Source organism: Pyrus communis, chromosome 3 (assembly GCF_963583255.1).
Source record: "Pyrus communis chromosome 3, drPyrComm1.1, whole genome shotgun sequence".
NCBI classification, from domain to species: Eukaryota; Viridiplantae; Streptophyta; class Magnoliopsida; order Rosales; family Rosaceae; genus Pyrus; species Pyrus communis.
In genome coordinates this window covers 27,084,963-27,109,773 of record NC_084805.1, presented here as the reverse complement: position 1 = coordinate 27,109,773, position 24,811 = coordinate 27,084,963, and the positions used below count along the sequence as shown (strand labels likewise).

The window sequence follows — 24,811 nt, the reverse complement described above, 5'->3', positions numbered from 1 at the left end:
TGCAATCAACACTCTTTCGGCTAATACACAGCAGCACACTGCTGTCTTCCTGCTAGCACATCACATGGCAGCACACTTGCTGTCTTTCATCACCATTTCAGCTAGCACATGAAGGAAACTTTAGTCTTTGTAGTTGCAGCATGTGTGGATACAACCTGTAAATAAACTAACAGCTAGAAGCAACCTTTTACAGCCTGTTTTTATTTGAATTTCCAACAATGCCATCGGTTGTAATGTCCCCAAAACTTGATTTTTAACAATGTGCTGGAGAATTAAAAAGCAAATTCGAACAGCTCCTTCATCACTTGGCCATGACCACAATTTTACATGCATGTACGTAGATTATTGATGAACTTAACATTGGACTCTCAATCTTCTCATCTTGAAAAAATCCAAATCCTTCATATTCTGAACTTTCCATGCTGCAAATATCTATCAAAGCATGTTCTTCAACATTCACTTCAACGTTAGCAACTGTTTGGATAGGAATCATCAAAACACCATCCTCCGAATACTCAGCATATAGTGGAGGTAAATTCCAATCAATTCTTTGGGAATAAAACAGATCTTCCTCCATAAATAACATACTAGAGTGGCTTTCATATACCTGAATATTATTCATTGGAACAAGATGCTGGTATATCTCTTCGTTGAAAAAGAAACCGCGCCTTGCAGATTTTGCACAAAACGTACACCTTTCACTATTTGCTATCGAATTGCTGCAAAAAAATTTGATTGAGGCACTGTCTGTTCTGTTGGAAAGTGGACTCCTAGACCTTTCCAATGATAGGTAACCTTTTGGGTGAATCGGACAAAGAGAACTGAAATTTGAAGAAGTGTAGAATCAACAACACGGTTTTTTTTTTTTCCTTTTAACTTCGCAGCAGAGAACTTGCTCTGATGCCACTTGATGCAGAAAAGACCAAGGGTCTCGAAAAGACAAGGGGTAGTAACATGGGAATCGCTCAACCGGGGGGACGGAATCACTCACATCTCTACAGGGATGGAACCTGGGAAGCACTCGACCAGGGGCAATGGATTCACTCACGTCTCTAATCGTGAATTCACTCGACACGACCAAGTCTCGCACTTGATTTTAAGGAGGAGAAAACTCACTCTCTTCTTAGATTAACTTTAATTCACTAATTTCACTATTTTAAGAATACATATGGAGCCCCTTAAATAGGGAAATTACAAAGCATTGGTATACTAAATATTTAAGAGTATGATAATTACTAGGCAATTCAATTAAAAGAGAAGGTCACAAAGGTTTTGAGAAGTGAGAAGTCACTACATCCTTAAATATATTTGTTCCCCATGCACGGCATCAGCATGGGATACGAGGACCTTTGTATCCCATGCATATGATAAGAAAAAGAAGACTATTTTAGTTGTCGGGAACCTAGAAAACAAGCTTTTGCTTCACCAAAATTCAACCCACCTCTACCACTTTGCAGCCCATGTTTAGATCTATAACCATATTTTTTTTTAATTAAAAGTTAGCATTGAAAAACCCTAGTACTTTGATTAAGTAACTCAGATCCCGTAGACAGCTAAGATAATTAAAGAGACCTACGTACGAATACTAAAGCTCTCTTATGAATCTTCACATGAATCTCCTGGGGCTAATACTTGTTATGCTTGTCATCAATATAATATATTTTGTTACTCCGATGATACATATTTTAAATTACTCTAATTTACTGGAAAGAAAAACTCGATATTTGAGACAAACTAACCTAACTTGTATACGCACAATACAATAGACTAGTTAAGGTATTCGTCAATGTGTGCATTTATATTTAGAGAGTTTCATTACTTATATCCAAAATGTATGCAATAATTAATGTCATTGTGGAGCAAGTATAGAAGTAAATTTGGTCAAATTGTTTAAAAATCCAAATAGGTAGGTAGCTGTTTCTGTAAACCTGCCACATTCTATTCATTACCAACTCTTGTTCTTACTTGTTCAAAATTTAGAGGAAGGAAAAGATGGATTTTGCTTATGTCAGACAACTTGTTTGATTTTTTTTTTTTTTTGTCCATTTTTTTCTGATGTGACAACTTGCATGGTATCGATCTCCATTTAAACCTAATTAACCAAGCACCAAGTTTCCTTCTCATTGACATATTTTCATTACAAAGCTAAGTGTCTCTCGATATGTCAAGACCAGCTCTGTTCATCATTTTTCTGGTCCTCCAACTGGTCCATTTAGGAAGCGGCCGGATTGTTAGAGACTCCGGTCTTGTATCCAATGGAATAAACGAAGAAATAAGCCAATCTTCGATCCTCGAAGCACTGAATCTTAAAGCAGATTCTGTGACTTGTGAACCAATTTTTGGCTTCTTGCCTTGTGCAACTTCAGTTTGGGGGCTTCTTTTTCTAGTAATCATCTACGAGGTCTTGCTCTCCCTCGCAGATCAGTATGTTTCCAGAGGATCTGAAATCTTCTTTGAATTGTTTGGGACTGGTATGTTTGGTGCTAGTGCTTTCCACCTGCTTGGTTTGATTCCACAAGTTGGAATGGTTCTTGGTAAGATCCTTAATTTCTTCTCAAGCCTCAGCATGTATTGTTTGTTATTACCTCATCGATCATCTTTCTCTCCTCTATAAAGTCTATCATGCTATAAATCTAGGTGCACAGCTTCATAGTTTGTCATTTTATAATTGTCTCCCGACCATAAAAATATGAAGAGCAGGTATAACGAAGAGAGATAATTTTGAAAAATTACAAAAAAAAAGAGTACCTAATTTGTGATGACCATAATATATTATGGCATCGGAGCAAACTATACGCAGGTGTTGAATTGTTGATTGTAACAACTCACATGTTTAATATGTATTGTTAACGCGTTAAATTTAAGTAACCTTACAGGTGACAAGGCATATTAAGAGTGTGAATGAGTATTAGAGGATTAATAGTATGATTTTGAATTGCTTGACTATTTGGAGAAATGTTTAGAAGTTTTGGTTGTAACTTTTAAATCAAATTAGAAATATGCATGACATGTATTATATTTTGTAAATTCATGACAGAAATTCACATTTTGTTCCCCAGTAATTGGAGCTACAGCAACTACAGAAACTGTGGAGGAAATGGCAGAAATGAGTATGAGCATGCTTGCAGGATCATCAATCATGATTCTTACCCTAATTTGGGGTTCTGTTGTTGCTTTTGGTAGCTCCGACCTCTCGGATTCTCAAACTTTACCAAATCCAGAAAATGAGAAACCCTTCAGTTTAACTGGTTTACTTGCTGTTGCTTTCGGTAGCTCTGACCTCTCGGATTCTCAAACTTCATCAAATCCAGAAAATAAGAAACCCTTCAGTTTAACTGGTTACTTCTCTAATCTTCACAAACACGAATCAACACTCACAGAAAGAAAGAGCTGTAAAGTATGAAAACTTGATGTGTAAGTAAACATGGTTGTGCAGGTTCTGGTGTAAGAACTGATGTCGAAACCCGAGATACTGCAAGAATCATGATGCTCTCGTTGATCCCATATCTCATTCTTCAGCTGGCAAAAATCTTGACTTCAACCACAGCGGTTCGAGTTGTGATTTTAATTTCTCTACTGATTGCATCTGCATTCCTTGCCACTTACTTCATTTACGAGGTAACACAACTTCAAGAATATAAAATCTGCTCGGCAATACTTAGATGATAGTAAAAGTTCGATTTAGTGTATGAATGATGAAATAACTTAATAAGAATTCGAAAAAGACTGATTGTTTTAGCAATGATGAACACATTACATAAGTTAGAAATGTTGTATTCGTGAACTTCTTAACTGACAGAAAAAAATTATGCAGTTCTTTCAACCATGGATTCAGAGCAGAAGGCTTGAATATTTGCTGCGTAAGTACATACCGAAAAACATACTGCCGAGTCTAATGACAGTAGGCGGAAACCCTAATGTATCTATTATAAAAGGGTAAGTACCCGGTTTCTGTTTTTAGTTCACTCCACCTAAATCGTTGAAATGGTATGATCTTATCATTTAGTCATTTTCTAAATTTATTTGCAGGCTGTTCCATAGAATAGACAAGAATCATAACAAATACATATCATCAGATGAACTTAGAGCATTGATCCTAGGAATACAAATAGAAGAAATAGGTCTGGATGACGATGATTATGCAGCAGAAGTGATGAAGCAATTTGATCTCTCTGGCAACGCTCAAATAGCTGAGATGGAGTTTGTGAATGGAATCTCAAAATGGATTAATCCAGCTAAGCCCACTGCCAACGATAAAGGTCATGAACATAGATCGCTTTTCAGAAGAAATAATTCCAAGGTATAATTCAGCCCCGGTAGGACTATACTAATACATATTTTTTACACAAGCAATATTTTACTTTAAACTAATGTGAACCCTGGAGAGAGGGACTTGAAATTACCTGCATAGGGGAGGAGCACATCTGCTATAACGCCCGCATTTACCTGATAGGACTAATTTGAATGCTTATAAAAACTAGAGTTTCATCCGGGTCATTAAACTGCACTTGCAGAATGAGAAATCTATGGAAGATCAGCTTACGCCGCTGATCTCTAAGAAAAATGGGACTAAGGGTACTGATACATCGTGGATGAATCTCTTGAAGGCTGCTTTTCTAATTATTCTAGGAACTGGCATAACGGTTTTTCTTTCAATGCCCCTCATGGTAAGTCTCCGAGAATTTTCCACTGCTGCAAACATCCCTTCTTTCGCGGCCTCGTATGTTGTGATACCCTTGGCTACAAACTACAGGCTGGCGCTAATGTCAGTAACGTCTGCCAAAGAGAAGACGGAGGATGCCATCTCTTTAACACTTTCCGAGGTCTGTTTCTCTCCATAAACTCAAATATATTGTTTTAACTACTATCACACGCTTGAGCGTCTAATGATGTCAAACACTTATTCTCCCGATTTATACATCAAAATTTAGTCCCTAATACTTTCCGTGAGCAAAACACAACAATGCAACCCCATATGATCAATATAAACTAACGTTTGAATTGTTTTCTGCAGATTTACACAGCGGCGTTCATGAACAACATTGTGGGGTTGGTCATATTTTTGGCGCTCGTTTACATACGAAATTTATCATGGGACGTGGCTGCTGAAGTTTTAGTTGTTTTACTTATTTCGACAGCGGTTGGTTTTTCTGCCAGCTTCAGCAGAAAGTTCCCATTTTGGACAAGCGTTCTAGCATACATTTTGTACCCAATATCACTGCTGCTGGTTTATGTTCTTACCACTGTTATCGGATGGTATTAAGCCAGCAGTTTCGCGACTACCAAATATTATTACAGCAAAATGCGCTTTTCATTGTAGCCATCTAAATGTTACAGCAAATATATCTATAAATTAGAGTAACTTAAAATACCGTAAAAGTTAAAATAATTGCTAATGAAAAAAGAAGACTGTTGTAGTCATTGGTTATCTTTATATTAGTCTAAATCTCTTGTCATATGCATGGGATACTGTTGATCCTAAAAACTACCAAGCATACGTGATGCACAGACTGATTAATTAATAAACCAATTACGTCATTCGGTTGTGTGCGGGGTGTGCCAACTCGTCAGCCAAGTTTGGCTGGGGAGTAACATATATTGATGATGTGGCGTCGGGTGCATTGTTGACATTTTGATCTTGCGACTACGGTCGAGGAAGGAACATATCTTGGCCTTCGGGTTCTAGAGTCTGAAGACAAGACTGCTAATTCTACGAAGTTCAATTTCAAATTCGGCTTTCAATGTGCCCAATGTAGTAACTTGGTAACACCTCACTTCGCCGAGAAGACTGATAAGATGACCTCTACCAACAAGAACTCGGAAATCCTTGGATAAATAACCGAGACTTGGATAAATAACCAGTCGGTCTCAAAGCAGTGCTGTACGGCTCTAGTGTTGTCTATCCAAACTGAAGATGTTGCCGATAGCCTTCACAGTGCTGTTTATCCAAATTGAAGATGTATTGGTGGGAAGAAAAGGGAAAAGGGTAAAATCTCAAGGTTATTGAGAAGTTTTGCGTAGGACAATTTGTGTATTGATTTGGAGAGGCTTTTCGACTCACAAAGTCTTGTATTTATAGGGTTGGTATTTGCTTGGCACGGTCTGATGATGTTCAACTGCAACTCAAACTCTAGGAAGAAAGACTGATCCGTATGTCATCTATCCTTCCCATTCGTGACTTTTCAAACAAAATAAAAAGCCTATCTAGGAATCACGTCATCACCAAAAGCCTAACTTACCTAGGCTTCTTATCTCATCATCACTAGGGGTGGTTCGGTATGGGATACCATACCGAAACTAGTATCCCGAATCCCAAACCAAAATTTTTCGGGACGGGAATTTGAAGACCAATCCCAAACCAAATTTTCGGGAATCCCGAAATATTTTCGGGATTTTGGGAGAAATCGGGAATCCCAAATTGAAGTATGAAATTATGAATTGTTCTTCAAATATATAATTCAAGAACACATTCATGAACTAGAAATTTCATTTCATTCACACTACTATTTAATTGAACACTGGCATGCCTGACTGTTTTTATCATAGTCAAAATTCAAATTAATTAAACCCTTTTTGCAATATGTTGAGAGACAAACTAATCAAGCCTTCTAAAATCATCAGCCATGGCAGCAACAATAATAAAATCCACATGAATATCAAACAAAACATGAAAAATATGCAAGGTGTAGGGCATTCCAGGTTGCAGAGCATGAATTAGAAACTACTAGCATCAATTATAAAAGAATAATATATATATAATAATTAATATTATATATTTTCCGTTTGGTATGGGATTCCCGAAATATCGAGAAGCCAATCCCGAATCCCATACCGAAATTTTGGGATCGGTTCAGGATAGCATCCCAAAAATTTCAGGAATTTCGGTTTGGGAAATTTTTGGTTTGGGATCGGGATTTTTTTGGTTCGGTTCGGGATTTTTGGGAATTTTTTCCACCCCTAATCATCACCCAAAGCCATCATCTTTTACCCTATTGTTGCGTGCATCCTCATCCTCGTCTAAATGAATTTCAAATTCATTTTTTTACTACTTATCACCATATTTTAAATGGATAATAATCAGTTCATAATCCAATTCCATTAGCAGCTTCTAAGTGACGTCATATTATCATCTTGTCTTGAATGCTTCATTATCTGATACCGTGCATATCTCCATATTCCACCATTATTCAAATCAATTGGGATTTAGACAAATATTAGGTTCAAATAATTTAATATATTACTAAAAGATAATATCATGATTAAAATCACAGTATTATTTCTCAATAGTAACTAAAAATCATTTCAACCACTTTGTTATTCAACAATCTAATATTCTGCTCATTCAACATCCTCAATTACTCCGGCCAATAATGTAAAATCGGGTCCAAACAGATACAAAGATCCTCATACTAATGAAGAAAAAAAAAAGAAACTAGAAAGCAAGCTATTGCTTCTCCACATTAATGGGATGAGAGACATTGGATGAGCTTATAAAAGGTTGTACTACTTCTCATATAACCAATTGATCTTATGGTAGAACATTAACTTTCTTTATGGTATTAGAGCAGGTTGTCCCACGTGTGAAGTCAAATGATCACACACTCTCCACATGACATGTGTATAAGAAGTTGGACTACTCTTTATATAACTAATTAGTTTTACAGTGCAACATTAACTTTATTTAAAATCAATCCACGTCTACCATGCACTATGCAGTCCGCAGCCCACGTTCTTTAACCATTTTTTTAAATTACGAGTTGGCATTGAAAAATCTTAGTAGATTCCGCGGACAATTAGGGTAATGAAAGAGACCTGCCAATAGTACAGCTCACTGGTGAATCTTCATATGGATTTATTTTTTTTATTACATTGATATTTTTATAGTTATTAGAAAAAATTTTAATATTTAAATACAAAAAGTACATTATCATAACCAACTAACCTAATTTATATACACATAATTCAATAAACTATTCAATTTATTCATTAGTGTGTGCATTTGTATTTAAATAGTTTCATTACTTATATCCAAAACTATGCAACGGTTGATGGGATTGTGGGGCAAGTGTATAAAATATTTGGTTAAATTATTTAAAAAATCCAATTAGGTAGCAGGCAGCTTTTTCTGCAAACCTGCTACATTATCCTTCGTTCTTATTGTTCAAAATCTAGACGAAGGAAACGAGGGATTTGCTAATGTCAAACAACTTGCTTTTTTTTTTTTGCCTATTTTTGTCTGATGTCACAACTTGCATGGTATTGATCTCCATTTAAACCTGATCAAGCACCAAGTTTCCTTCTCATTTGTAATAATTTTTCATTACAAAGCTGTATGTCTCTGGATATGTCAAGACCAGCTCTGTTCATCATTTTTCTGGTCCTCCAACTAGTCCATTTAGGAAGCGGCCGGGTTGTTAGAGACTCCAGTCTTATATCCAATGGAATAAACGACGAAACAAGCCAATCTTCGATCGTCGAAGCTCTGAATCTTAAAGCAGATTCTGTGACTTGTGAACCATTTTATGGCTTCTTGCCTTGTGCAACTTCAGTTTGGGGCTTGCTTTTTCTGATAATCGTCTACGAGGTCTTGCTCTCACTCGCAGATCATTACGTTTCAAGAGGATCTGAAATCTTCTTTGAATTGTTTGGGACTGGTATCTTTGGTGCTAGTGCTTTCCACCTGCTTGGCTTGATTCCACAAGTTGGAGTGGTTCTTGGTAAGATCCTTAATTTCTTCTCAAACCTCAGCTTGTATTGTTTGTTATTAGTTCATCGATGGTCTTCCTCTCCCCTATATTGTTCTTCATTTCATAGAAATAAACAATTAAAGCCCCATTTTGAAGAATAAGAAAAACCCTGAATAGTCCGAGTATTTCTTACTGACATTAATAGTTATTAATTAGCGGAAGCACTCATTATAAAAAATGTAAGTCATCAAAGATTGAGTCTTGAGTTAGTAGTATGATAAAATACTCTAAGGGGTGGATAGTCAATGTTAATCCTCCTCCATGCATATTCATCCATCAAAAAGTTGGAGACTATTTTATTAGTCAATGTTGCCAGCTTGGTTCATTTTTCTTAGCTTCATATTTTTTCTGAATACAATAAAGGAAATAATAGTTATTTAAAACAATAATATATTTAGAGTCTATTCTCTCTTTTTTATTTAATCAGGTATATACAATGAATTCAAAAGGTAACAACTCTGCAAATCCCCGACCATGTTACCATGTCAACAAAAATAAAAATATCAGAGCAGGTAAAATAAGAGAGAGAATTTTGAAAATTTACGGGAAAAAAAAAAAGGTACCTAAACCGTGATGACCATAAACTTGCATATTGGGAGGAATCTAACTTCGAGGAATTAAAGTTTTATAAAAGTTACTTATATTGGGTCTCTATTTTGTGGCCCAGTTGCTCACCTCTCTCTCTCTCTCTCTCTCTCTCTCTCTCTCTATATATATATATATATATATGGATGGTATTAAAACTATACTCATGTGTTGAATTGTTGATCTCAACAACTCATGTGTTTAATTTTGTGGCTCAGTTGCTCACCTCTATATATTTAACACGACGAGCGTGTTGAGAGTGTAAATAAGTATTAAAGATTCATAGTTTAAATGATTTATTTTGTCATATGATATATTTTGTTAAATTAGATGTTAGATTAGTCACCGATTGAATTTGAACCCATGCCATCATGCAAGAGCTCAACACCTTTCTACCACCACTGTGGTAAAAGCCCACTTGCATAGTTTAAATGATTTTGACTTCTCTAGTAATTGCTTGACTATTTCGAGAAAAGTTCAGAAGTTTTGGTTTTAACTTTTAAATCAAAGTAATACATTTGACATGTATTATGTCTTGTAAATTCATGACGACAATTCACATTTTGTTCCTCAGTAACTGGAATTACAGCAACTACAGAAACTGCGGAGGAAATGGCAAAAATGAACATGAGCATGCTTGCAGGATCAACAATCATGATTCTTACCCTAATTTGGGGTTCTGTTGTTGCTTTCGGTAGCTCCGACCTCTCGGATTCTCAAACTTCATCAAAGTCAGAAAATAAGAACCCCTTCAGTTTAACTGGTTTACTTCTTCTCTGATCTCCACAAACACTAATCAACACTCACTGAGAGAGAGGTCTAAAATATGATAACTTCATGTGTAAGTAAACATGGTTGTGCAGGTTCTGGTGTAAGAACGGATGTTGAAACCCGAGATACTGCAAGAATCATGATGCTCTCGTTGATTCCATTTCTCGTTCTTCAACTGGCAAAAATCTTGACTTCAACCACAGCGGTTCGAGTTGTGATCTTAATTTCTCTACTGATTGCATCTGCAATCCTTGCCACTTACATCATCTACCAGGTAACACAACTTCAAGAACGTTAAATCTGCCTCGGCGATACTTAGATGATAGTAAAAGTTTGATTTATTGTGTATGAAAGATGAAATAATTAACATACTGAAATAATAAGAATCCGAGAAAGACTTTTGATTGTTTAAGAAACGATGAACAAAGTACAAAAGTTAGAAATGTTGTATTCGTGAACTTCTTAACTGATATAAAACAATTATGCAGTTCTTTCAACCATGGATTCAGAGCAGAAGGCTTGAATATTTGATGCGTAAATACATACCGAAGATTCTGCTGGGTCTTCTGACAGTAGACGGAAACGCTAATGAATCCAGTATAAAAGAGTAAGTACCCGGTTTCTGTTTTCAGTTCACTCCACCTGAGTCGCTGAAATGCCATGATCTCATCATTTAGTCGTTTTCTAAATTTATTTGCAGGCTGTTCCATAGAATAGACAAGAATCATAACACATACATATCAGCAGATGAACTTAGAGCATTGATCCTAGGAATACAAATAGAAGCAATAGGTCTGGATGATGATGATTATGCAGAAGAAGTGATGAAGCAATTTGATCTCTCTGGCGACGCTCAAATAGCTGAGACGGAGTTTGTGAATGGACTCTCAAAATGGATTAATCCAGATAAGGCCCCTGCCAACGGTAAAGATAATGAACATAGATCGCTTTTCAGAAGAAATAATTCCAAGGTATAAATTCAGCCCCGGTAGGACAAGTATTTTTTTTTTACACAAGCAATATTTTACTTTAACTAATGTAAACATCGGGAAGAGGGACTTGAAATTACCTGCATAAGGGATGAGCACATCTGCTCTTACACCCGCATTTGCCTGATAGGACTATGTTTGAATGCTTAGAAAAACAAGATTTTCATTCGGGTCATTAAACTGCACTTGCAGAATGAGACATCTATGGAAGATCAGCAGACACCGCTGATCTCTAAGAAAAAGAAGACTAGGGGTGCTGATACATCGTGGATGAATCTCCTGAAGGCTGCTTTTCTAATTATTCTAGGAACTGCCATAACGGCTTTTCTTTCCATGCCCCTCATGGTAGGTCTCCAAGAGTTTTCCACTGCTGCAAGCATCCCTTCTTTCACGACCTCGTATGTTGTGATACCCTTGGCTACAAATTACAGAGTGGCGCTAATGTCTGTATCATCTGCCAAAGAAAAGACGGAGAATGCCATCTCTTTAACGCTTTCTGAGGTCTGTTTCTCTCCATAAACTCAAATATATTGTTCTAACTACTTCACACACTTGAGCGTCTAATGATGTCAAACACTTATTTCTCCCTGATTTATACTCCAAAAGTCCGTCCCTAATACTTCCCAGAAACACAGCACTGCAACTCCATATGATCAATATCATCTGACATTTGAACTGTTCTCTGCAGATTTACAACGCTGCATTCATGAACAATATTGTGGGGTTGGTCATATTTTTGGCTCTTGTTTACATACGCAATTTATCATGGGATGTGGCTGCTGAAGTTTTAGTTGTTTTAATTATTTCGATAGCGGTTGGTCTTTCTGCAAGCTTCAGCAGAAGGTTCCCATTGTGGACATGCATTCTAGCATACATCCTGTACCCCATATCACTGCTGCTGGTTTATGTTCTTACCATTGTTATCGGATGGTCTTAAGCTAGCAGTTTCATGACTAATCAAACTCAAACTTTACATGTTCTTCTTACCACTGTTATCGGATGGTACTTATAAGATAGTTGTTGGTGGTAAACACCAAATATTATTACAGCAAAATAGGCTTTTCATTGTAGCCAATATCTAAATGTTACAGCAAATATAATTCAGACTGTGAAGAAAAACATAAACATAAAGATCACAAGTAAACTTAGCAATTTGGCATTAAGAAATGTACGTATGGTGATTAGCACATAATTAATTCTTAAATAAAGTTTAGAAAAAATTAAAAAATGTAATTGGTCTCGTGGCTCAGTTGGTTAGAGCGTGGCTCTTATGAGCCGAAGGTCACAATTTTGAGCCTCGTCGGGACCAATTGTCTGAATTTACATTTTTAATTAATATTTTTCTCATTGAGTTTGCCATTTGTTGGCTAATTTAGTATAAAATTGGCATATGAGAATTGGGATTGGCTACAATACTTATATGTGTATAATACAATCTCGAACAAACCATTCTACCATAATTAGGATTAAGTAAATCAAGTCTAAAGAAGAGGGTATTTCTCTCCTCAAGTTTGCCGTTTGTTGGCTATAATTCAATATAAAGTATAAGAATTGGGATTGGCTACAATACTTACATGTATTTAATACAATCTCAAACAAACCATTTTAACATAATTAGGTCTGAGTAAATCAAGTCTTAAGAAGAGGTCCATGAAGAGTAGTAGATGTATGTAATAGCAAATGACCATTTGGTCTTGCATCTTTCAATCTTCACTTGCTTTTTAAGGGATCTTGAATTCAATTCTCATAAACGACAATTGTTGATAATAAGATAGATGAATCCAGTTAAGTCACAATAGCGATATTTCAGATTTTTAATAAAGCAAAATTTTCCTAAAAATTAATCTGACCATAAACTTGTTTAACACACTAAAAGAGTGCTAAGCCACAAAAAAGGGGTTGTAGAAGCATGTGGAGCTACCTTTGTTTCTCTCCAATTATACTGAAATCACCAGGAAACAAAAATATCACATCTCCTACCAAATTTTCCAACTTCACATCCAATCTCCAGCTTCAATTGGAATCCTGCCGAATTCCCAAACAACCTCAACAGGTAAAATTTGCATTGCATGAACCTTCTTAATCACCCACACTTTTTAAGATGGTGAAAAACGTGCATTGTATGATAAGGTGATGATTTATGCGTTGGATAGTCTGGAGTATTGCAAAAGGATTGCATAATTTTTAACAAAATGAAGAAAGTTTTATCCTTTATTTTCTAATTTTGCTAAAGATTGAAGCTTGATGACGAAATTCAGAGAAATAGAAAGGCAGCACATCTCAATCAGACCGTGATGATATTGACAATATTGGTTTGTTGTGCCATCGCTGTAGCCTGCTTTTGTTGAAGTTTCAAATCCTACAAACCACGAATTGGGATCTACTCCAGATCTCTGTATCTAGAGTTTGTGGAACGAAAAATTTGGATTACTCAATTTCAATATTACGATCCTTATTAGTCCATCTCACTGACTTACTTCACAAAAATCTAAAAATTTGAACAACTCGAATCTCTTAATTTACGTACATTAAACATAAAAATCCAAAATAAATCTCATTCCCCAAACCACCACTCCCACCCCACACGGTGAGTTGTAATAGCGTTAGTTGAGCCTATGATTGAGGTGTGAGAAAATTAAATAAAACAAAAGTACAAGATTCATTTTTATATTATATGAAAGATTTGTAATTTTGTATTTTGCAAGATTTTTAATTTAATTTTAAAAAAAATTGTGAGAGAGTGATGGGCCATGGCAATCTACATTCCACCACACCTACCTTTTAATCATTCTCTCTCTCTCTCCTCTCTCTCCTACCTTTCTCAGGGGTTTTGCTTCTGCCTTACTTCTTTTACAACAACCTCCTTTTTCCTCCAAAATCTTGAGCAGTGAGCACCCATTTCCCAGAAACAAAAAAGAAAACTGTTTTCTTGGAGATTTCAAGCTGCTTCTCTGGTATGGGAGTCTTACCCAGATGCTGTTTTCTTTGGTTTTGCATTGCTTGCCTTACTTTTTGAGTTGACAATATGATTTGAGGACAGCCCTTCTGTGCATTTGGGAGATATGGGTGGTATCTGGTTGTTAAATGCATAAGGGGTTTTTATAGACAGCAGATTGGTATGGAAGTCAGTTTACACTCTGATAATTTCCCGGAAATATTGTTGTGTCTTGCATTTGACTTCAATTGGTTTTCGTTTATAGAAGTGATTTTTGCGCTTTCATTTTCTAGTCATGCACTCCTCCGTTCCTGTTCTAGCCTTCGGATTGAATAAGCATCGAAGGAGAATCAAGGGACGAAGGAGAGTGCAGAAGGAATAAATGAGAGTGAATAGGCAGTACTGTGAGGTTATGTAGTTTGGTCGACAGTTAGCATATTGTGGTTTTCTCTGTTTTCTATTGGATAATGTATGCTTAAACATTAACACAATTGGATTGATTTCAGAGGACAAAGAAAATTACAATTTTTGCATGCTCAAAGTTAAATCCTTGTTGTTGCTTAATGTTGATGGTGATTGTATTTAACTGGTAGGGTTCTGTTAAATTGGATACAGAGTTTCACTATCAGGTATGGGTTCCGGGCGTTGGTTTAAGGTGTTAATCGGCTTAAACAAAGCAAAGGACGGCAATTCAAAACGGTTGAAGGTATAGAGCCTGAAATTGCTTTACATTGTTTTGCTCTTGGTAACGATATGCAATTTGCAACTGTAAAGTTTATTCTACTTATCATTATATTTATTTTATTCCGAAATTGAATTACTGTTCTGGAGCATTTGATCTTACATATCAATCAGTAATTAGTATTGACCAACAACTGAAAATTTGAAATCAAGTGACATTAAAATATCTCTTTTGTTTCAAAATAAAGAAGGAAATCGGGTTAGGAATTTGGAAATCTTAAATGTAGTGTATGAAGGTTTAGGATTCCAACTCTCCAACTGCTGGCATACCGTTTTACTTCATGAACAAAAAAATTTAAGCTAAATCGAGTCATATGAGTGAATGTGTGGTTTATGCTTTAGTGGTAGCTTGCTACTAGTAGCAAAGGCTAGGAATTTATACGTGATGTCGCAAGACTGATGTTAGTATGAAATTGTAATTTCTCACCCGCCAGTACTTTTCTGACAGGGATCGTCAGCTCATGGAAAATCAAGTTCCATAAAATTGAAAAAGTCTAGTTCTGCGAATGGTCAAAATCTTGGATTGCCAATTGAGGATATAGCTGCAATTCGGATTCAAACTGCTTTCCGTGCATATGCTGTATGTATATGTGCACTAAAGTGTATAAATATATAAATTTTGATGCTGTTTGTGTTCTTTACACAGTGATTCTGTGGAATTTTGTTTTATGTCTTTGGTTTTGCATTCTTCTTATTTAGTGAATGGTGTTTAGTTCGAATCTTGATGAGCAATGAAGAATTGGTAACAAAGTTGACTGATGTTATTACATTGAATTTTTTTTCCCATTCATGCCAGATGGAGAGCAATTTAGGCATTCATGCATGAAGGAGCACTTTTTGTAACGATGGTTTTTTTGGTTCCTAAGATTTTCTTTCACCCATTGCAGGCTAGAAAAGCTTTACGCCGTTTGAAAGGGATTGTAAAATTGCAACTAATGACCCAAGCTTTTCCTATTACTAAGCAAGCTACAACTACATTGAGTTATCTTCATTCATGGAGTAAAATACAAGATGAGGTTAAAGCTCGCCGACTCTGTATGGTAACAGAAGGACGGATCAAGCAGAAGAAAGTAGAGAGTCAGCAAAAACTTGAGGCAAAGCTTCATGACATAGAGGTGAGACCAGCAGCTTCCATATCTGTTAGCTTGCCCGACTTGAAATTTATTTATAGTAGGATTCTGTAAGTTTCTTCATAATCTTGGTGTAATCGTGCTACAGAACTATCATCTCATCAGCCACATGCTTGATTTCATAGTAACATTGATTAGTTGTCTTAATCGGTGACAGGCGGAATGGTGTGGTGGCTCTGAAACAATGGATGAAGTTCTTGCAAGGATATATCAAAGAGAAGAAGCAGCAGTTAAACGTGAGCGGGCTATGGCATATGCATTTTCCCATCAGGTAGACTATTTTCTCATATTTGTCCTTTATTTGTTGATTTGACCCTTGAACCAATTGACATGGAAAACATATTCCATGATTTGTAGTGGAGGGCCAACTGCAGTCAGAGCCAAATCTTGGGTAATTATGAACTCGGTAAAGCTAATTGGGGTTGGAGCTGGAAGGACCGCTGGATTGCTGCTCGCCCCTGGGAAAGCCGTGTGCAGTCACCTAGCCCAAGGAAGGTGCAGAGTAAGCAAGCAAGCCCAGTTGGTAAGAACATAAATTCACCAACACCAAAAGCTTCGGTTATAGTTAAACTTCCTTTGTCAAATGGTAAGGCAACCACAAAGGCTCGGAGATTGTCTTACTCAACTGTCGAAGAAAAATCAGCGGCAAGTGCAGGGGGCATTAAAACTGAAGAAAAAAACACTCCGAAATGAACATCGACTTTGTTGGTGGTTCTGATCCAATGGTAGAAACTAAATAAGAATGTCTTCAGTATCTTATGGATTCAAACTGCAGAAAAGTGAGGGAAGAGCCATTTTTCTTTAAAAAACGCGGTCATTTCTGATTCTTGTACATAGAGTGGTGTGGAAGTAATGTGCTTGCGCGTGCAGTAACGGATTTTCGAGCAGGACCTGGATTTAGGGCTGATCAGAACATCCTTCTATGATTCTTTCTTCTTTTTTTCCCTCTGTTCTTCATATTAATGTATATTTGAAAGAAAAATAATATTCTATTTATACTGTAAATAGACAAAATATTTGTTGGGGGTGGATTATTCTGTGCTTTCGCACGCTGTAATTAGAAAGTACTCTGGTTGTTGTCTTTCAGATTTTTCACCAGCATGCTTAAATGAATTGTGTTGCTGCAAATCTTTGCTCTTTGAACTACTTTGTGTTCTTAAATTATTCATTTTCTGAAATTCAAGGTCCCGTTTTTCCTCGATTCAGTCCATTAGATTTTGAGTGAAGTGTAAAAATTAGAAGAAGAGTTATTTTGCCAACGAAGGTTGGTTCAGTTGGTAAGATTGTGCTTGTGGTTAACTCCCAATCCAAGTGTCATTCTTAATAACAGCGGTTCGTGTTGATACACAATTCATAAATTCCTGCCTAAATCCAGACGAGCACTTAAAGTGATAAGAACGATCTTTAAAACAAAACTGAGGGGAATTTTAGAGTGCTATAATATATCCCTTATTAGTATTAACGTAACATAAAGAGATACTGACAAATCTGTGAGAATCTCTTGAAGTCTAACCTTTTTAAGTAAGCTCAAAAGGCTAGTATATGTTTCATTAAATTCTACGTTCTTGGCCTACATAAGAGGATAGAATTAAGAGAACTTTAACGAAAAGTTTTTGATACTGTTCACCTCAACGAAAAATCACATTTTTAAACTAAAAAATCAATCCTGGTACTACTTTACCATTTATTTTGTTTAATATCCTGGTACTATTCACAATACCATTTATTTTGTGCTTATCGTTAATACTCAAAGTTTTCAAGCATTTTTTATTAATTTTCTTTATAACTAATAATGCACACATTAGTTGACATGACTCTGCACCTACAAAATGGAAAATACAGTTGTTTTATAAAGTTTTCATAATTAAAGATTAGATTGCTCTAATGCTCACTAATGCCTTTAATAATTGGCTTTCCATCTATCTTTTTTATTGGCAAGGCCATAGGTTGTTGCTGTTTGTACATTTTTAATATTAAACAAGTTAATTAATTATAACCGTCATTATTTGTTGTTAGTGGAAAATTAACTCTTGTAACTCTTTTCTTGTTAATACGTGTTTGTTACCCTATTCACCAAAGATGATAATAAATCTATAATTAGTAGCATTTTCTCTGTCATCTTTTTTATTCATTGTCCCACTACCCAATTTTTCCTACAACAATTATTATCTCTATTTCCATATTTTCTGTTATTACTTACTGGACAAAGAAGGGTGTTCGTGTGATGTAGCTTTGGACTCTTCCTTTCATGCAATAGGTTTGAGTCACTGTGAACACGAAAGTTTCCTTGAAACAAGAAACAAGAATAACGCGTACAAAATAATATTTTTGTGTTTATGATTTTGGGGTTACGATCTCTCTCAAATTTGGTCCTCTGATTCTATCTTCGTAGGGTGTAGGTTTGTGGATGAGTTGTTGATCCAAAGGGCCGTTGGGGCTTGATCTTAGGATGAACAGTTGATGAACGGATGAACACTTTCTTCAAGGGCCGTCGGGGCTTGATCTTGAATAATGGTTGTGTGGATTTCTTCAAGGGCTTTTGGGCTTGATCTTGAAGGTTGATGGATGAGCGGATCTTCAAGGGCTTTTGGGCTTAATCTTGAAGAACGATTGGATGTGTGGATTTGTTGAGGTTGTTGATCCAAAGGGCCGTTGGGGCTTGATCTTAGGATGAACAGTTGATGAACAATGAACACTTTCTTCAAGGGCCGTCGGGGCTTGATCTTGAGTTGGTGGAAGTTCTTCAAGGGCCGTTGGGGCTTGATCTTGAAGGAGGATTTGACGAAGAACGAAGAGTGCTTTCTTGATCCTTCGGAATTCTTGGGAATTTGGATGCTCGAGAGCTTTGGAGTTTCAAAGCTTCAAGGATTTGGGGAATTCTCTTCCAATTTGGGAGTAGAGAAATGTATTTGTGAATTCCTTGATGTTTGATACCTTGATGGAGAAGCCTATTTATAGGCTTTGAGAATGAATCACCACCACAAAATATTTTTTTCCTTTCCAAGCACCATTGCCTAATTTTCCCACTTAATGCAATATTGAAATTGAAGTGGTGTAACTTATGGCCTAATTTCCCACTTAATGCAATATTGAAATTGAAGTGGTGTAACTTATGGCCTAATTTCCCACTTAATACCATTTTAAACTTGAAATGTGTATGCTTTGTCATTGCCCAAATGAGAAAAACTTTCTTTGATCCGTAATGGATTGAAGTGTGCTTACCTTGTCATTGCCCAACATGAGAAGAAAAACTTGTTTTGATCCTCAATGGATTGAAATGTACTTGCCTTGTCATTGCCCAAAATGAGAAGAAAAACTTGTTTAATCCTTCAAGGGTATTTCTTCCTATTTTGTTGAGTCACACGCCATGTGTACAATTTGTACAACACGTGGCGTATGCCATGTACGCCTTGACACGTCAAAACTTTAATGCATTGGTGAACATTTGTTTTACTGAAATTTCGATGTCTACAAATGCCCCCACTTCAAGGCGCGTCGTAGACATGTGCTTGTCACGTGTAGAAGATGCGTTTTGAAGTCCCTTAATGTAGATGTCAACCCAAGGGCCGTCGAGGCTTGATCTTGAATTAGGCTGGAAATTTCTTCAAGGGCCATTGAGGCTTGATCTTGAGTTCGACTGGAAGATTTTCTGGTTTCCTCCAATAGTTGATTTTCCACAGGCTTAGTCTTGAACTGGGTTGGAAATTTCTTCAAGGGCCATCGAGGCTTGATCTTGAGTTCGACTGGAAGATTTTCTGGTTTCCTCCAATCGTTGATTTTCCTTTGTGCTACTCTTGAACTGGGCAGCAGGATTCTTTTGGTCTCCCCCGAAGGTCTGAGCTTTACTCTTTTTTTCTGTTTCTTTGTTCAATCTCTCCAATTCGTATTGAAGAGGGTTAGAGGATAGCTCAGCATATGCAGTTGTTGCTTGTCTCCACATGCTTTAATGTATCATTTTCACTTGCCTTACTTGCTCCCCTTTGCAGAAGTGGTCCCTTCTCTGGAAGTGTATCAACCGTTGAAGATGACTACTCGAGAGCAACGCTAGGTAAGCAACCAGGGAATAGATTCCAGGCAGTCGGTTCCAGATCGGAAGACTGACTCCAAGTGCCGGCTGATTGCTTCTTTCACTTTGCCATGCGAGTAAGAACAAGGACAAAGGAAAAGACAAGGAAAAAGCATAATATGAGATACCTTTGCTTTCGACCTTGATGATATGAGATACCTTTGCTTTTGAAGAAGCGGCGAATGGATCAGCACATGTATTTGTTGTGCTTGTCTCCACATACTTCAATCTACCGTTTCCTCCTGGGTCATCTGTACTCCAGGCATCTGGTATCTTCTTTGGGGAAGAAGAAAAAATTGAGTATTTCGAAAGGCTTTGCTGGGAGTGCGCCCTCAGAGGTAAGGAAGAGTTGGGCATTTTTTTTTTTCAGGTCTGCCTTGCCATAAAAGATGAAGGTCGACATATATAGGGATTTCCCAATAGCAAGTGGTGGTTATGTTCTTTTACCCTTGTCGACAAACGTCTCTTCGATTTTTTAACAAGCGTCTCTTCGATTTCTGAGCGAGCGCCTCTTCGAAAAAGTAGTCACGGGTGCGGCTCTGTCACCACGCTTGTTGGCAAAGGCGCGTAGTTGGGATGATAACCTTCACGTGTTTTCAACTTTGTCAGAGATCTTTTGACAAAGTTGAACGCGTTATCTGAAAAGCCGCGAAAGCGTCGCCGAACTTCACGCAGGAAAATCCGATTTTTTGAATCGGTGGTCGTGTCGCCTTGGCTTTTTATAGAGGTATCGATCACCTCCAACATGCACACTTTGAAGATCGCCCGTTTGTGAAAATCGTCTTCGGCCCTTTCTGATTTTACTCCATCCACCTTTCTCTTTTAACCTTTTGACAATGGCTAACCCGTCTAACATTTGCTTAGATTTGAGTCTCAGCAGTGATCCGAGTGCGCCGCGTCAGGTAAATGTATGGTGCCCTTCTTTCTTATCTTCTAATGGCCCTTTGACAGGTGAAGATTCTGTGATGAAGGACGCAACAACAGCTACGATAGTAGCTAGGAACTTCCTCACTCCAAAAGATAGCAGGCTGCTTTCAGAACGGTCCGATGAGTTGGCCGTTCAAGAGTCCCTAACTCTCAGTGTTCAGTGCGCAGGCTCTGTGTCCAACATGGGCCAACGCCTACTTGCTCGATCCCGCCAAGTGGAATCATTGATGGCGGAGGTGGAAACTCTTAAGCAAGAGATCAAACAGCTTAAGCACGAGAATAGAAGTTTGCATGTGCTTGCAAATAACTATTCGACGGGCATGAAGAGGAAGCTTGATGAGCTGCAAGAATCCAGTGGTCGAATTCAAAGTGACCGTCAAAGTGACCGTCAAAGGCTTGCTGCTTTCTTCCAGAGGCACCTTTTTCCTGGCTCATCTAGCGTTCCACCAAGTATTGAGGCCTCTTCTTTGATGTCTCCAGCTTCTGTAGTTTTCCCAAGTAGTGGGGCTTCACGTGAACAACCTTTATGAAAGCTCCATCTCTTTTTTTTTTTCTTTTTTTTTTTTTTGTACGCACTTGTAATTTCTCGGAGATCAATGAACATGCTTTACTTATTTAGTGTATTGTGCTAAATACAGATAAAACATATACCTCACCAAGATGTGTTATTTCCTCTTTTTTTTTTTTTTTTTTTTTTTTTTTTTTTTTTTTTTTATGATTTTGCCGTACACAGTTTATGCTCTTGCGAACCAGGAGCGTTTGGTGCCGTTTGCAGTTTCAGCTCGTGCAGGCAATGAGCGTTTTGGTGCCGTTTGCAGTTTCAGCTCGTGCAGGCAAGGAGCATTTGGTGCCGTTTGCAGTTTCAGCTCGTGCAAGCAAGGAGCGTTTTGGTGCCGTTTGCAGTTTCAGCTCGTGCAGGCAAGGAGCGTTTGGTGTCACCTTTTAGGCTCGTGCGAACGAGGAGCTTATGGTGTCGTTTGCAGTTTCAACTCGTGCAGACAAGGAGCTTTTGGTTATCGCCTTTTAGGCTCGTGCGAACGAGGAGCTTTTGGTTGTCGCCTTTTAGGCTCGTGCGAACGAGGAGCTTTGGTTGTCGCCTTTTATGTTCGTGCGAACGAGGAGCTTTGGTTGTCGCCTTTTAGGCTCATGCGAACGAGGAGCTTTGGTTGTCGCCTTTTATGCTCGTGCGAATGAGGAGCGTTGGTTGTCGCCTTTTATGCTCGTGCGAACGAGGAGCTTGTTTGAATTTGTCAAACGATCTTAGAGAGGCATTCCTTGCAATCTTCATAGCAAGGAGTCTTGACCGAGTGATTGAAGAAGTCTTTGGGGAAGAAATCGCGCATTGTGATGGCAACGGACGATCTTTGTGTCATAACTTCCTCATCCTCAACACTTTCATGTAGCTTTGAAGGTTGACGGTAGCTGCTTTGCCCCCTTTCCGATTGGTGAACTTGTGGAGGAGACCTATGTTTCTTGTGCATTTTCTTTGGAGTGACATAAGTACATCCTTCAACTTCACTTGACGTGACTGACATGGTTTTGGAGCATGCCCCCAGCGGTTGAGGTGAAGATTTTGAGTTCAAAGAGCCAGAAGTGACGGTGGTATAGTTTGACTTCACCACATCATTAAGATCTAGCTCGATGATCCCTTTCTGAGCTAACTTCATGATGAGATCTTTTAGCTCAAAGCACTTTTCCGTCGGATGACCAATGAAGCGGTGGAATTTACAGTACCTTGGACTGTCAGTACGGTTCATCTCTTCCGGCCGTTTGCACTCAGGTAGGTCGATCACCTTTTTGTCAAGCAAGTCTTTCAACATGGCAACCACGTCAGAGTCGGGGAATGGATATGTCTTCTCCTCAAGCTCCTTCAAAGTGCGTCTACGTATCTCTTGATCACGAAAAGCTTCGGTTTGAATCGCCTTGCCTCGTGTATGGGTTTTGACTGGAGTTGTGTTGACCGTCATTGCTTCCTTGGTGGGTTTCCACGCAGCCTTATCCACCTTGGGCCCCAAAACTTTGTCATTCTTGTAGTCGGCGATCTGTTCTTTCTTCTCATGACGGGTGATGCTTAACTCCATATCATGGGCGCGGGTGGCTAACTCCTCAAATGTTCGTGGTTTAATGCCTTGAAGGATGTAGTGTAGTCCCCATTGCATGCCTTGAACGCACATCTCAATGGCAGAGGTTTCAGAAAGCCGATCTTTACAATCCAGACTTAAGGAGCGCCATCTATTTATGTAGTTGATGACAGGTTCATCTCTCCACTGTTTCGTACTGGTCAGCTCTAGCATGCTTACAGTACGACGAGTGCTGTAGAAACGGTTGAGGAATTCCCTTTCTAGCTGGTCCCAACTGTCGACAGACTCGGGTTCGAGGTCGGTGTACCAGTCAAAAGCGTTACTTTTCAGCGAACGTACGAACTGTTTGACAAGGTAGTCTCCCTCTGTCCCAGCATTGTTGCAAGTTTCAATGAAATGGGCGACATGTTGCTTCGGGTTGCCTTTTCCATCGAACTGCATGAATTTTGGGGGCTGATAACCCCTTGGCATCTTCAAAGCATCAATCTTCTTGGAGTAAGGCTTTGAGTACAGTACGGAGTCATGCGAGCTTCCTTCGTACTGTGTCTTGACAGTGCTTGCGATCATCTCCTGTAGCTGCTGGATAGAGAGAGATTCCATGAACGCCGTTGCTTGGTCTAGCTTCAGCTTCTCTTCGACTTTCTCCACTGGAGGCTCCTCTTCTTCGTCGACTTCTTTCTTTAATAGGCCAACATTTGGGTCGACTTTCACGTCGGGCAGCGCATCTAGTTGGTTGACAAGTGCGGCAATCTGCAAGTCCTTCTCTTCCACAGTCTGTGTAAGCTTTGCAATTGCTTCGCTCATTTGAGCCAGTTGTTCTTCAACAGAGGTGACGCCGATGGTCATGACTTGTGCAACCAATAGACATGACTTTCCTTCAGACATCCATAGTGCTGATGAAGAACCCCATTGGCCATTTTGGGGTGTCATCTTGTGTGTCTCAATAGCATGCTTTGGTGCCCCCATCAAGGTCAGGTGGATGACCGACTCGCGCCTTTGATGCTGCTCTTGCTTGCTTAGCAGTACCAACTTTGCAGCGGCATGTTGAGAAGTGGTTGTGGCACCAATGGATGCTCCATTTGCGGCGGAAGTGCTTATGCTTCTTCCCTTGGTGGTTGCAAGAACGGCTTGTCCCTTGCTTGATGCCATTGATTTTGGAGGTGTGCTTTGGTTGTTGTCAACTCCGTAACCATGCTCCTTCAACTTCTTTTGAGTTTTGGTGAGGTCACGATCTTTGTCGTTGACGGTGTTTGAAACCTTCTTTCCAAGATTTGAAGAGGAAGCAAAGTCATGCCTAGCCTTTGACATGAGTTCGTAGGCATTTGGGTTAAAGCCTTCTTCGGTCTTCTTAGTTGGAAGAGAGCTTGGTTTCACTTTGACGCCATGTTGCGCCTCCAGACGGTTGATGAGTCCGGCGGTTTGCAAGTTTTTCTCCTCTGCAGTCTTTAGCAGCCTTGCAATTGTTTCCTTCATCTGAACCAACTGTTTTTCAATGGAGGTAGTGCCGATAGTTATGACTTGTTCTTTGTTTGAAGCCATGGACTGTGCTTAAATATCTTGAACGGAGACAGAGATGAGAGGTAGAGATAGTCCCACTGGGCGTGCCAAATTTGTGAACACGAAAGTTTCCTTGAAACAAGAAACAAGAATAACGCGTACAAAATAATATTTTTGTGTTTATGATTTTGGGGTTACGATCTCTCTCAAATTTGGTCCTCTGACTCTATCTTCGTAGGGTGTAGGTTTGTGGATGAGTTGTTGATCCAAAGGGCCATTGGGGCTTGATCTTAGGATGAACAGTTGATGAACGGATGAACACTTTCTTCAAGGGCCGTCGGG

The 24,811-nt window shown here is 38.4% G+C and overlaps 3 protein-coding genes across 4 annotated transcripts; all 3 read left to right on the top strand.

The window, feature by feature from the left end:
* Positions 1-2,161: 2,161 nt before the first annotated feature.
* Positions 2,162-5,277, top strand: LOC137727370 (sodium/calcium exchanger NCL2-like). Its single transcript, XM_068466239.1, has 7 exons — positions 2,162-2,534; positions 3,060-3,338; positions 3,437-3,618; positions 3,815-3,936; positions 4,030-4,300; positions 4,515-4,823; positions 5,015-5,277. The coding sequence occupies exons 1-7, from the start codon at positions 2,162-2,164 to the stop codon at positions 5,261-5,263; spliced, it is 1,785 nt and encodes a 594-aa protein (XP_068322340.1). The 3' UTR covers positions 5,264-5,277.
* Positions 5,278-8,262: 2,985 nt separating this feature from the next.
* On the top strand, positions 8,263-12,649 carry LOC137730344 (sodium/calcium exchanger NCL2-like). The gene is made up of 7 exons (XM_068469408.1): positions 8,263-8,717; positions 9,907-10,095; positions 10,196-10,377; positions 10,592-10,710; positions 10,804-11,074; positions 11,285-11,593; positions 11,781-12,649. The coding sequence occupies exons 1-7, from the start codon at positions 8,333-8,335 to the stop codon at positions 12,027-12,029; spliced, it is 1,704 nt and encodes a 567-aa protein (XP_068325509.1). The 5' UTR covers positions 8,263-8,332; the 3' UTR covers positions 12,030-12,649.
* Positions 12,650-13,915: 1,266 nt separating this feature from the next.
* Positions 13,916-17,137, top strand: LOC137729536 (protein IQ-DOMAIN 9-like). 2 transcript variants are annotated; one of them, XM_068468511.1, is made up of 6 exons: positions 13,916-14,046; positions 14,621-14,733; positions 15,217-15,348; positions 15,656-15,883; positions 16,056-16,169; positions 16,256-17,137. In XM_068468511.1, the coding sequence occupies exons 2-6, from the start codon at positions 14,659-14,661 to the stop codon at positions 16,589-16,591; spliced, it is 885 nt and encodes a 294-aa protein (XP_068324612.1). In that variant the 5' UTR covers positions 13,916-14,046; positions 14,621-14,658; the 3' UTR covers positions 16,592-17,137. The 2 variants fall into 2 exon arrangements, with proteins under 2 accessions (XP_068324612.1, XP_068324611.1); XM_068468510.1 differs by having other exon boundaries at positions 13,918-14,046; positions 14,643-14,733.
* The last annotated feature ends 7,674 nt before the right edge of the window (positions 17,138-24,811 follow it).